Source organism: Chanodichthys erythropterus, chromosome 16 (genome assembly GCF_024489055.1).
Source record: "Chanodichthys erythropterus isolate Z2021 chromosome 16, ASM2448905v1, whole genome shotgun sequence".
In the NCBI taxonomy this organism is placed as follows: Eukaryota; Metazoa; Chordata; class Actinopteri; order Cypriniformes; family Xenocyprididae; genus Chanodichthys; species Chanodichthys erythropterus.
Genome location: NC_090236.1, coordinates 30,333,995 through 30,347,736, shown reverse-complemented (window position 1 = coordinate 30,347,736; position 13,742 = coordinate 30,333,995). Strand labels below are relative to the sequence as shown.

General features: G+C 36.4%; 1 protein-coding gene across 1 annotated transcript in view; it reads left to right on the top strand.

The window, feature by feature from the left end:
- Nucleotides 1–6,194: 6,194 nt before the first annotated feature.
- The window catches only part of c16h10orf67 (chromosome 16 C10orf67 homolog), a 23,458-nt gene continuing 15,910 nt past the window's right edge, over nucleotides 6,195–13,742 (top strand). The window contains exons 1-8 of the mRNA XM_067363412.1: nucleotides 6,195–6,339; nucleotides 6,495–6,615; nucleotides 7,229–7,372; nucleotides 7,474–7,548; nucleotides 7,681–7,797; nucleotides 11,756–11,894; nucleotides 13,027–13,085; nucleotides 13,169–13,234. Of these exons, the coding sequence (XP_067219513.1) occupies nucleotides 6,254–6,339; nucleotides 6,495–6,615; nucleotides 7,229–7,372; nucleotides 7,474–7,548; nucleotides 7,681–7,797; nucleotides 11,756–11,894; nucleotides 13,027–13,085; nucleotides 13,169–13,234 (807 nt within the window). The 5' untranslated portion in view covers nucleotides 6,195–6,253. The remainder of the gene's footprint in view (nucleotides 6,340–6,494; nucleotides 6,616–7,228; nucleotides 7,373–7,473; nucleotides 7,549–7,680; nucleotides 7,798–11,755; nucleotides 11,895–13,026; nucleotides 13,086–13,168; nucleotides 13,235–13,742) is intronic.

Sequence of the window (13,742 nt, the reverse complement as noted above, 5' to 3'; positions counted from 1 at the left end):
AAACAGCAAATCTGCAAAGCATGTCCATACACAGTTCTTAAAATACATAAGGAGCATCAGATAAAACAGCGGATAAGTTCAGGATATTTGTTATTCAGCTAATTTCTGTGTCAGCCTAGTTGTTCTCACTTTCTCCAGGGTAAGACTAAACCATCAGCAATAATCAAACTTATGCCATATGCCATTTTGAACCTCTGTCATATGCTGTCAACTCAACTAATTATTTTCTCTGTTTATTCAGAAGGGAAGCTTTAGCTTATGTCACCAGAGGCCATTTGTTAATATCATGTTTTCCCCCTCCCAGTGGTGTGTTCTCTGGGGGCTGCCATGTCTCGTTTTGGTTTCCTAAACAATCTGGCCCTGATTAGATCCCATGGGGTTCATTCAAAATCTGCGCTCCTTTTCCAGTGTGTTTTTCTGTGTTGTGGATTTTAATAAATATTACATGGGTCAATCACACAGTAGGTGCTTCGTTATTTATTACATTACCCTCCGGAAAAATAAATAAATAAATATATTTAATCTTTTTTTTTTTTTTAAATAAAGGCCTATATAAATTTGTTTCACAATTTTGTCATGCTCTTTTTGTTGTTTAAACAAAATTAAAGTAAAGATATTTATTTGACTGCTCATAACAGATAACAATTAATGACCGCAATCAATAATTAGAGACAATTTCTTACTATTGGCAACCTGCCCATTTTTGACTGCTGGGAAAAAAAAAAAAAAAAAAAAAAAAACCCTGACTGCCCACTGACCTATTTTCCACAGTTTAGTAAATATGGGGATTACTGTGATTACTTCTGTGCCCATATTGATAACGATTTAATTAGGAAGTATGTAAATGAAGAGTCAGAATTATGCATTAAGTAGACAAAAAAATAAATAAATACATTTTTTATTTTCTTTATAAAGTTTTAGTGTTGCAGGTGTCTGAAATAACCAACATTTAAGTTTTAAAAAACAAAATAAATAAATGTAAAAATAAATTTAAATGAAAAGACTGTTTCATTTGTCATGAACTGACTGTTTCAAAAATAACTCTTTGCAGGTTAAAACGTTTTAACCAGTGGAGGGCAGCAAAAAGCGACCTTGTGTTTGTGCCTGTTAGAGTAGGATCAACCAGAATAGTGATACCAGATCTGCCTCCTGACTTGATAATGAGCTGAAATCACCTTAAAATGAACTATTTGCAAGGACACTGTTTGCTGTCATTTGTTGGCATGGCAAATCCAAAGAAGCCCCATGAAACTGAACCCCTGCGTGCACACTAACGAGAGCCTGGATCGTTTATCCATTTATGTTGCCGAGTGTCATGTTGACATCTATAAATGTGCAATATATAAATACATCTGTGAAACATTTTAATAATTTGCATAAATTAGTGTCAACAGACCAATATAATGATCTTGTTGTCCTGTCCGAGAGCACCCATATCCGCAGTCATTCTATTAGATTAGTTTTATTATTCCTCAGAATGGTCCCCATGAATGGAGTCCATAGTGTGACAACACCCCTTTCAGCACAGCTCTCCTCAGGCTCGCACCGGGGCCCCAAGGCTTCTGCAGAGTGCTGGTTCAGACTAAATGAATTAAGACTGATTTCCATTGTCAGCTGGTGGGCCATGTCTTAGGGAATTTGTTGCTTGACTTGGCTTTAAAAATATACCCTCCATTTTCTGTAAAGTTATGCCTGCCTCATCATTATGACGCAGAACTATTCAGAGCGGTTTCTAAATAGCTGCTGTATAGATATGTGTTTTAAAGAGAAAAAATACTATTGTAAATATGTTTTAATCTTTAAATTAAAAGGTTAGTTCACCCCAGTTTTTTGTCATTAATTACTCACCCTCTTGTCCTTCCAAACCAGTAAGATCTTTGTTCATCTACAGAACACAAATTTATATATATATATATATACATATATATATATATATATATATATATATATATATATATATATATATATATATATATATATATATATATATACATATAAAATATACAGTACAGAGTCCAAAAGTTTGGAACCACTAAGATTTTTAATGTTTTTAAAAGAAGTTTCATCTGCTCACCAAGGCTACATTTATTTAATTAAAAATTATACAGTAAAAAACAGTAATATTGTGAAATATTATTACAATTTAAAATAACTGTGTACTATTTAAATATATTTGACAAAGTAATTTATTCCTGTGATGCAAAGCTGAATTTTCAGCATCGTTACTCCAGTCTTCAGTGTCACATGATCCTTCAGAAATCATTCTAATATGATGATTTGCTGCTCAATAAACATTTATGATTATTTTCAATGTTGAAAACAGTTGTGTACTTTTTTTTTCAGGATTCCTTGATGAATAGAAAGTTCAAAAGAACAGCATTTATCTGAAATACGAAGCTTCTGTAGCATTATAAACTACCGTTCAAAAGTTTGGGGTCAGTAAGATTTTTTTTTTTTTTTTTGAAAAGAAATTAAAGAAATGAACACTTTTATTCAGCAAGGATGCATTAAATCAATCAAAAGTGGCAGTAAAGACATTTATAATGTTACAAAAGATTAGATTTCAGATAAACACTATAACTTTCTGTTCATCAAATAATCCAGAAAAAAAAAATATTGTACACAAATATTTTGTACAATTGTACACATTAAATGTTTCTTGAGCAGCAGATCAGCATATTAGAATGATTTCTGAAATATCATGTGACACTGAAGACTGGAGTAACGATGCTGAAAATTCAGCTTTGCATCACAGGAATAAATTACTTTGTCAAATATATTTAAATTGTACACAGTTATTTTAAATTGTAATAATATTTCACAATATTACTGTTTTTACTGTATTTTTAATTAAATAAATGTAGCCTTGGTGAGCAGACGAAACTTCTTTTAAAAACATTAAAAATCTTAGTGGTTCCAAACTTTTGGACTGTACTGTACTGTATATATATATAAAAAAGTGCTGCTCTGTTTACTACGTCAACAGGGTAGGAGACTGAAACGGAAGAAATTGTTAAATAAAGACCTTATTTTTGTTTGTTTTTTGCGCACAAAATGTATACTTGTCGCTTCATAACATTAAGGTTGAATCACTGTAGTCACACAGACTATTTTAATTATGTTTTTACCACCTTTCTGGGCCTTGAGTTCAACAAAAATATCTTAATATTTTAAAATATCTTAATTTGTGAAACAGAAATTTCATTTTTTGGGGAAATGTCCCTTTAAGAATTTTGTTGTAAAATTGCACATTTCATGTTAGAATAAAATTAGCTACTTATTACAAATAATATGTTACTAACATAACATATTAGTTTTCAATAAATTGTGCTCAAGATGGAGAAACAACACAGAATTGACATTTTATCACACTAGACATTGAGACATACTCTGAACAGATATGATATTGTATTTGTCTGCACATTTCATTGTTTTTACATAGCACACTAAGAGCAATGCAACATCACATCCTGTGTGAGCTGAAAATGACAATCAGACAAAAGAACATACTGAAAAAATGTATTTTGGCTCATTAATAGGTGTGTGTTAAACAAGCATGTCCAAGACGGTTGTTCTCACTTTACGCCTGACTGATACTCAATGATGCGTATGTTATTGATCATCATTTGGAACAGCATGAAATAACAAACCACTTTTGACTGCTTACAAATGAAGATCAGAGATCTCCATGCAGTGAAAATAGAGCCATAAAGCTCCACTATTAGCCCTTTACTAAACTGAGAGGACTACACTGATTAATTAAAGGGCCATATTGGCTTGCCCCAGGGCAGACTCTTACAGTAGAAGCAACGCTGTCTCTGAGGGGGAAGGGACATACCTAGAGTCTGCTGTTGTGACTGCTTCAACGAGGGTTGGGCTTACACCATGCAGGGGAGTATATTTCAGTATCGGGGATTATGCTGTTTAAGCAGACTCCAAGAGATTATGCCATCTAGACAGACTACGGCAGACTAATCTATTTTAATGGACTTTTCCTTGTCTGAAAATGAAGAGTGGGCTTTGTGATTAGAGACATGAAAGTGCCCAACAGCCCCCTTAAAATATATTAAGGAGGTAAACACAGTTAATTTGAAGTCTGTTGTCTGTCTTCAGTCTGAGATATGAATTGACTAGAATTGCTTACTAAACACAGAGAGCATAGTCGTCTGCTGTCGTAGTGAATTAGGATAGCTGTTTAGAGCTAATCAAGGGTAATAGGCTTCAGAATTTCACTTGTAATTTCATTTGTCAATATCTGTTCTGCTAACAAGTGGAGCAGGTTCAGTCCCATCTAAATCATTTGGTCCCTGCAGGATTAAAAGCAATTTAATGCCTTTGGCTCAAGCTCTTTTTAATTTAATTTTACTGTAAACTAGTTTTATAGTAGTAAACACTTACTGTGCAACTTTGAGACAATAACTCATTTTATATGAGTTCTGAACCTTTTTGATACATACTGCTCAATTGTCATGTAAAATGATTATGTTATTGTTTCAGAGTTTCACATGAATTTGGTATAGGTAAATTAATCAACCGCCCCAATTAATTTTGTGATTCCAGAAGTTTCTAGAACTTCAGTAGAACAAGGGAAAAAAGGAAAATTGTAGCCTATTTAGGCTACTTTCATCTTGATTTAATGTATTTAGTATTTTATTAAATTAGACTGTTCTGCATAATATGATATTGATGATAATATATTAATTTAAATAATTTTAAAGTCATCCTGTGACACCCTTGGAAGTTTGCTGAGGTCCCCTAGATGAGAACCACTAGCTTACATGCCCTGAGTCATATCTTTTTTATTTATTTATTTATTTTTATTGCAAGAAAATAAACATCACTGCATTGAAATACAATAACATAAAATAAAAAAGAAAGGAAATTCTAAAACGCTTAACGTGAAAAACGCTTAACGTGGCTTAACGCGACGAAGCTCAGCGCCGTGACACTTCTTTAAAATTTGAACGCATTGTTTTCTATGAGCGTACGCACACCGGCAGCGACATTCGGCGCCTGTCCGCGGCGCCCAGCTACGACTCAGAAAACAATAGAAAACGTTTGAATTTTAAAGACGTGTCGCGGCGCTACGCGTCCGGTGTGCGAGCCCCTTTAAGACTTATTATCATACTAATAAAGTATAGGCCTACTATGTGCAAAAAATCAGATGAGCCCAGATCTTAATGCGTTTAGTAACACGTTAAGCCTGAAAACCGTTATAAGAAAAGGCTTAACGTGGCTTAATGTACTAAGACAGTAATTTTAACAGACCAAACTCACTAAATATCATACTAATAAAGTATACTATGTGCAAAAAATCAGTTCAAAGTTTGCTCGGTTAAAATCGCTGTCTTTAAGCCACGTTAAGCCTTTTCTTTTAAAGGTTTTCTATGGGAGGAAAAGGCTTAACGTGTTATTAAACGCGTTAAGATCATATTCTGGGCTCATCTGATTTTTTGCACATAGTATACTTTATTAGTATGATATTTAGTAAGTTTAGTCGGTTAAAATCATTAGTACATTAAGCCACGTTAAGCGTTTTAGAATGTCCCGAAAGGGGGAAGAAGAGAGAAAAAAATTCACAAAAAACAAAACAAAACAAAAAAAAAACAGTAAGAACCAGGCACCTCAACCAGTAAGAAAAAATGTGTTCATAATTCTCAACAAACATGTTGTTCTTATTGTTATCAATGAGTTTAAGAGATTTTACAAAAAGGGAAATCTCAGCGAGAAAGACATCAAGTCTAGGCAGAAATTTGTATTTATTTATGAATAAAAAATGCAACACAAAGAAAGCCCTGAGCCCTATCGCTTTATTGTCTCTCTTGCGAATGTACTCGCCTTGACACGCATGCGCAGTCTTGGCTCTAAATTTGACCAAATAAAAAAAATCGGTGGCAAGGTAGTCTCATATAGACTAGGCTACAAGGTTGCGTTTAGTTAAATCAAGTGGATTTGAAATCCCCGCCATAGTATTAGTTATTACTCATAATATACAGACCTGTTTAACTAATTAAATTATTCACAACATTTTAGCATAAAAACGAACGTATTATATGTTCTATATCGTGTAACTATTATCATATTTTTATCACGTGAAACGACTGTATCCTATGGGAGTCCAGCTAAAAACGGCTTGCAGTGAGAGTCGTTCGCTTCCTGTTAAGTTTCTGTTGCTACGGCAACCGGTTGAGCACCCGAAATCTGTAGCCAAATATTATGCGATGGTATTTTATGCCCTGTGTAGTTTGGAAACATGGACGTTATCGAAAAGAGAATAAACAGCATTGCGAATGAAGCCGAAGATGTGCTCATTTCAAAAGAGATTGAGGAAATACGTCGGTAAGAAGTTTTTCCATGCTCTCTTTCTCTTGCAAACAAGCTGTAAGACATCCAGACCCAAATTCATCTTCAGCTAAGTTCTGTCGGTGAACTGTGTCGATGTTTTCACAAGATTAGGATTTGAACTTAAACACACGATCTTTCTCCCTCTTCAGGTATTCTCTGTCACATCAGTTGAGAACAGGTTTTTTTGGACAAGATGCTTGTGTCCAAACTGACGAATCAGAGCTGCCAAATATAAAGATTCTCGCTGCCGACACTACAAATCTTATGAAGGTGTGTATTTGTTATCTTTAGATGAATAGCCGGTCCCCTTTATCGTCAGTTTAGTTTGTTAATAGCACTTTTTTTTTTAATTTTACCTCAAAAATAGGAAGCAATCTGTCAGCTGTCAATCAATCTGTCGCCATCTTTAAAACTAACGTTTTTCTTGCCTCAAAAAAGGCCCACAGAAAGCTGATACTTTGTCAGTGCATTCCGCTAGATATACTCATTCATTCTGCTGGCTTTTCATCTTATTAGCTCAAGATTCTTCTAACTTTAGCTCTGAGTGGCCTCACTGTGGGCTGCCTAGGTCACCTGCTGAGAGGGCATATGGTGGCTTTGTGGTGAAGAACAGTGCCTTCGCAAGGAATCCTCTAGCCTGCAGAGTTAAACATATTGATTAGCAGGCTAGCAGCCGAATAAATGCTCTACTAAAAGCATTTTTAGTTCCATCACTCACAGTGAACTGTGGTACAGATATCCTGTAGGCCTACAATATTGTGATGGCAGCACAAAAATTAATGCATTTACTTGCAGTTGGAAGTTAGCTTTGTATTTTCTACCCACAGCAAGATATTCTGTGTTAAATAAATAACCTGTTTTAAAATATTTAATTTCATCTCAGGAAATGCATGTGTTAAAAGAAGACACTGAAAAGAAACTGAAAATAATACGTGTTCAGTATGAGACCAAACTGCAGGAAGAATCTGATGCACTTTATACAAGAATGAATGAAAAAATCAAGAATTTGGAAAACTGCTACAAAGAGGTTTGTATTCAGGTTTCATCAATAAATGTGTTTCTTCTGTAATGATCATTACAAACGCATTGATCTTCACTTTGATTTGATGTCTGTTTTATTATTTGAAGAAATTATCTGTTCTCCGGAGAAGCTATCAGCAGCAGCTCTCTGATGCTATGCAGGTGATCAAAGCCAGTTATAAGGTAAGCTTTTAATGAATTTGGAATATCAACGAAGATATTGCAAAAATATTTTGTTTTTAATTTGATATAATTTACTGTTACAAAATTCACAATCTTTCAATATGATATTTTGCATGGCCAAAACATCACAAGAATAAAGAAGACACAGTTTGTGATGTTACTGACGGAAGAGTAAAGGACCTTCTGAGTGAGCTTCAGGAGAAGAACCTGAGGATTGAGTGTATAAGTGAACAGCTGAAGAAATATGAGGTACAGATGCACTGCTATTCATCACAGAAACACAATAGTGTTTCATTTGTTGAACTAATGCTCACCAAAGCTGCATTTATTTGATCAGAAATACAGCAATAACACTAAATATGATTGCCAACTTGCCATCAAAAATAACTGTTTTCTATTTGAAGTAAAATTTAATTTAATATTAATTTAATTTATTCCTCTGAATCTGAATTTTAAAGGGATAGTTCACACAAAAATGAAAATGATCCCATCATTCACTCACCCTCAATCCTAGGTGTATATGACTATCTTCTTTCAGATGGACACAGAGATATTTAAAAAAAATTCCTGGCTCTTCCAAGCTTTATATTGATAGTGAATGGGGGGTGAGATTTTGAATCCAAAAAAAATGCATCCATCCATCATAAAAATAATCCATATGGCTCCAGGGTTTATTAAAGGCCTTCTGAAGTGAAGCAATGGGTATTTGTAAGAAAAATATCAATATTTAAAACATTATTAAAGGTGCCATCGAACGTTTTTTTACAAGATGTAATATAAGTCTAAGGTGTCTGTGAAGTTTCAGCTCAAAATACCCCATAGATTTTTTTTATGAATTTTTTTAACTGCCTATTTTGGGGCATCAGTAAATATGAGCCGATTTATGCTGTGCGGCCCCTTTAAATCTCGTGCTCTCCTCCCACGGAGCTCGCGCTTGCCTTAAACAGTGCCTAAACAAACTTTACACAGCTAATATAACCCTCAAATGGATCTTTACAAAGTGTTCGTCATGCATGCGGCATGTATGCGTCGGATTATGTGAGTATTGCATACTGTTATATTGTTTACATTTGATTCTGAATGAATTTGAGGCTGTGCTCCGTGGCTAATGGCTAATGCTACACTGTTGGAGAGATTTATAAAGAATGAAGTTGTGTTTATGAATTATACAGACTGCAAGTGTTTAAAAATTTAAATAGCGATGACTCTTGTCTCTGTGAATACAGTAAGAAATGATGGTAACTTTAACATTAGCAACATGCTAACGAAACATTTAGAAAGACAAAAATCACTAAAACAAATACAATATCACTAAAATACAAATATCACTAAAAATATCATGATATCATGGATCATGTCAGTTATTATTGCCCCATCTGCCATTTTTCACTATTGTTCTTGCTTGTCTGATGATTCACCTGTGCAGATCCAGACGTTAATACTGGCTGCCCTTGTCTAATGCCTTTCATAATGTTGGGAACATGAGCTGGCATATGCAAATATTGGGGGCGTACACCCCGACTGTTACGTAACAGTTGGTGTTATGTTGAGTTTCGCCTGTTCTTCGGAGGTCTTTTAAACAAATGAGATTTATATAAGAAGGAGGAAACAATGGAGTTTGAGACTCACTGTATGTCATTTTCATGTACTGAACTCTTGTTATTGAACTATGCCAAGATAAATTCAATTTTTCATTCGAGGCAACTAGCTTCCAGCAGACGGCCGTATGCATCGATTTGCGGCGGAAGAGTAACCTCTGACCTAACGCAATGACATAATGACGAACGCGGAAGCGCAGAGGATAGAGCAAAACAAAACCCTGGTCACGAATTAGAAGTCTAAAACAAGAAATTTTAAAGAGAAATATCAGAAGAATTCGATATAAGAGAAGAGGAGCTTCCATTTGTTGCACAGCCCTATTTGTTTAAACTGTGAGAGGCGTCTAAGCTTACAATAGTCCCACATCCTCCGTCATTCATCACGTCAGGGGTTACTCTTGTGATGCAAGTCGACTTGCGCAGTATGTGTACGGTCGTCTTCTGGAAGCTAGTAGTTATTTTAGCTTTAAATATTGATATTTTCTTACAAAATCCCATTGCTTCGCTTCAGAAGGCCTTTGTTTTATTTATCTTTATTTTATTCATCTGAAAGAAGATAGTCATATACACCTAGGATGGCTGGAGGGTGAGTAAATCATGGGATAATTTTTGGGTGAACTATCACTTTAAGGAATCAATACTCCATTTTTTAGGGTCACATGATTTTTACAATAATATGCTGATTTGGTGCTCAAGAGACATTTCTTATTATCAGTGTTGAAACTGATAATAAAATAGGCCAGTACTTTTTTGAGGGCAAGGCATTACTTAGCGAGTAGTGCATTTATCATTAATGATGTCAATATGATTCTTGATTACTTAAATGCCATCCAGCGTGTGTTGATATTGACCAGCAGGATGGTAATTATTGTTTAGTGGCCTGCTCTATTATGGCCTGAAGTGCACTTGGGAGTGGCCCGGCCCCATGGCTATACACTAATAAGCAGGTTCTTGCGTTCCACAAAGTGAAATCAATTACTCAGCTTTATGCCCTTGTAAAAGGGGTTTACATGCAACATGAATGAGCTATCAGGTGCCAATAAGTGAGGTGTCTATTATTAGCCTTTTTAATAGGCTGCCCCTCTCACTCTGCCTGAGAGAGTTATCTCTCACCCTGAGTGTCTGAGCTCTGTCCAACCAAAACGGCTGCTTGTGTAGGCAGATGGCCGGGAGAACGGCCATACAAAACCTGCCACTCAAAGTGTAACAAATGAGTCCAGCCCGGCGGAGTTGAGCTTTGTTCATTGTGCTAATGAGAACTCTCACGCCCACAGGAGAGATGCATGGCTAATCACCTGTAGTTCTGTTGCTGCAGCAGATGGTGGAGCCAGAGTTAAAGGTTGGGCTGTTCAAACAGGTCTATAGGATAATATTTTTTCTTCCTCTTTGAGGATAAAAAATTAGGTTCAGTAACTATGAATGAATCCATTTAAGTTTACTATCTCCGCCACTTCCTCATGGTAGATGATGACAGTGTAACAGGGAGGGAAGGATGAAGTGACCATGCTGCATGGAGGAATATTCTGTCATGCTGGATGCATTGATGTCCATTCCTATTAGTGATGGAGTGTACATCATCATCTGACCGTCACACTTGGGGAGTTACGTTCATAACACATGGCTCTTTATTCTGGGATTAAATCTGTAGTAAGCAACCATATGCAAGATGTCATAAATCGGAGTGTTTAGTTGATTTTGTGTGACTAAAATGGCACCTTGACTTGTATGTTGAGATCATCCCAAATCATCTAACAACAAAAAAACTTATTGCAATCAAAAACTCTTTATGATTGCAATTTATTTTCTTTATGAATGAGAGAGAGAGAGAGACAGAGTGAAGAAAGTCAAAGAAGAAAACCCTTTGAAAGCCTTTGAACGCCTGCACAATCTTAAGTGTGACAGGCATGCAAAAGCCCTGTTAATGTTCAGGGCATGAATGGTTGCTGCGGTACAAAGTAGAGGGCCAACTGCGTGGATATCACAGGAACCTGATGGGCTCCATGCGGCTCCCAGTCTGCAAACTTCAGCGCGCTGACATGTGATGTGATCCTGGTGACACTGGCAGCGCTGCTACTGAGGGACAGCACAAAGGCAACAAGCCCCCCCGGGAAACTGTGCTCTCTGCAAACCCCCTGGGGCTGCTCAGCCATCCTCCAATCGCCCCCCTCACAGCCTGGCTCTGCCGAGCTTGTTAGAAAGCAGAGCCCAGACTGTGGGTGGATAGGCCCCAGCTGCCTTCCTTGACTTCCAGAATAAATTGACCTGAATGACAGGGGCACACAAACAGTATGATATGTATTATTCCTGTCAATAAAAATGTCCCCATGAATTATGGGCTTTGTATGTAATGTACTGCCGTCTTTCTTCCGGGCAAGAAGAAAAGGCCGAAAGAGGGAAGAGGAGAAAAAAAGAAGAGATTTCCCTTTTCTAAGTGTGTTTGCTTTTTTGTTTCTCGCTTTTTATTATTCAGGGGGAAATGGTAGGAGGCAGAAAGTTGTACGATTGCTTTGTGCCTGAATGGCACTCATATTTGCCACGCAGCTTGAGCGGCGTGGCTTTTGTTTCGCGCTGTAAAGGGAAAGTTAAAAAGGACTTGTGTCATTTTTCAGATCGGCACCGACGGAGCGGAGGACCCAGAGAAAAGCAGGTTGAAGTCAGAGAATGAAAAGCTAAAAGATAACATCGACTTGTTGCACGTCGAGCTGGAAGAAATTCACAGAGCCCTGGAGTCCAAAGAGCAGAGTCTGGGTAACACGTCATGTTTTAGCACACACACACACGTTTGTTTTTGTGAATTTTGTGGACATTCCATAGGCGGAATGGTTTTTGAACTATCCCCCTACACTACCCTTACCCGTAAACCTACCCATCACAGAAAACTGTGCACATTTTTACTTCCTCAAAAACAAAAAACAAACAAAAAAAAAAACCTCATTCTGTATGATTTATAAGCCTTTTGAAAAATGGGGACATGGAGTAATGTCCTCATAAGTCACCCTCTCCTTGTAATACCTATGTCATACCCATGTCATTATACAAATTTGTGTCCTGATATGTCACAAAAACGCATGCACACACACAGTCACACAAGTATGTTTCTTTTGTTTTTCAGTGTGTTTTGGGACAAAAACACACATTTGTCTCAAATGGTTGTTTTGTAAATGTAGACTCATTCCCTTATCTGACTTGATGTGAGGGAGTTAGCATTCAGAGCGCAATGTTTGACGACACTTGTCAGATCATAGCTATCATCTCACACTCTGTGGGAGTCTGTGAGGAGAAAGCAAACACAAGACAGGTGTATTCTCAAGGGTCAGGCCTTTATCTCTCATAGTGTTTGATATTCATTCATTGCTTATGTAACTTTGGTAACCGTCTGAATATTTTACGCCACTGTTTTTTTCTGATTACGCATGAACACGTTTATTTTTTAAATGCTCCAAAACAACATATCAGCCATTTTATTGGAACATAAACTCCTTTTATGTATCTCCATTCAGAATGTGAAGAACCATCTGCTAAAACGTTTTGCATTGGCTGTGACTAAAGATAAGAGCTATCCAGGTCTTAAGTCTCTATGGAAATAAAAGCACTTGGGCATTAACACACACTTGGCCCTTGAACTTAGTGGTTTCTGTTTGGTCAGTGCATGTGAGTGGACGTGTCAACAGCATTGCACCGGGTCAGAAGCTTGTCAGGACCCTGAGCCAGAACAGGTCATGCAGGCCAGGACTGGGCTTCAGTCCACTGACCCAAGATGCAAAAGATGAACAAAGACAAGTGGATGTCCTGTTGTTGTGCTCATGACATCAGCCTTTGTTTCTCTTCTAGATATTGTGCTTTTTAAAAAACAAATGTTCTCTCTTGCTTCTGTCCATAGCTCTGAATTTGGAACAGTTGAAATCAGAGGCGGACGACAGCAAAAAGGCCCTTCAAGAGGTATTATATAGTACACAAAGAAGTTAAAAACATCCCTATTGCATTTGTTTTATTTATAACACTTTAATTTCCATTTATTTCAGTTGGCAAGTGAGCATGAACAACTGAAAATGCAGTTAAACTTTGAGAGAGAAAGTGGCAGAGAAAAGGTGAGATTATTTTTTTATACTCCTTTTCAAAAGGCAGCATTTGTAAAAGCACATATTAATGCCAAATTCTGCATGATCATATTCTACATCCCATAACCAATACATAAACTTAAGAACTACCTTACTAACTATTAATAAGCAGTAATTAGGAGTTTATTGAGGCAAAAGTCATAGTTAATAGTGAGAATTGGACCCTAATCTAAAGTGTGACCAAAAATTGTTGGTTAACCTTTTGTGTGTGAAGTTAATATAACTTTTATTGAATTAATATAATTGCTTTTATAAATTACAAGCTTTGTACTTCTGCTTTTAAATCTTTAAATAATTAGCCCCATTCACTTCCATTACATACATATTGTTTTCCCTGTTCCTCTCAGGAAATAATTCTCCTTACCAGAAATGTTTACTGTGTGACTACTGTGTGACATCTAAGATAAATAGGGCAGCATATGTCAGGTTTGCAGGCCAGACAATGTTGTCCCTCATAATTTTGCATGTTTTACTCGTG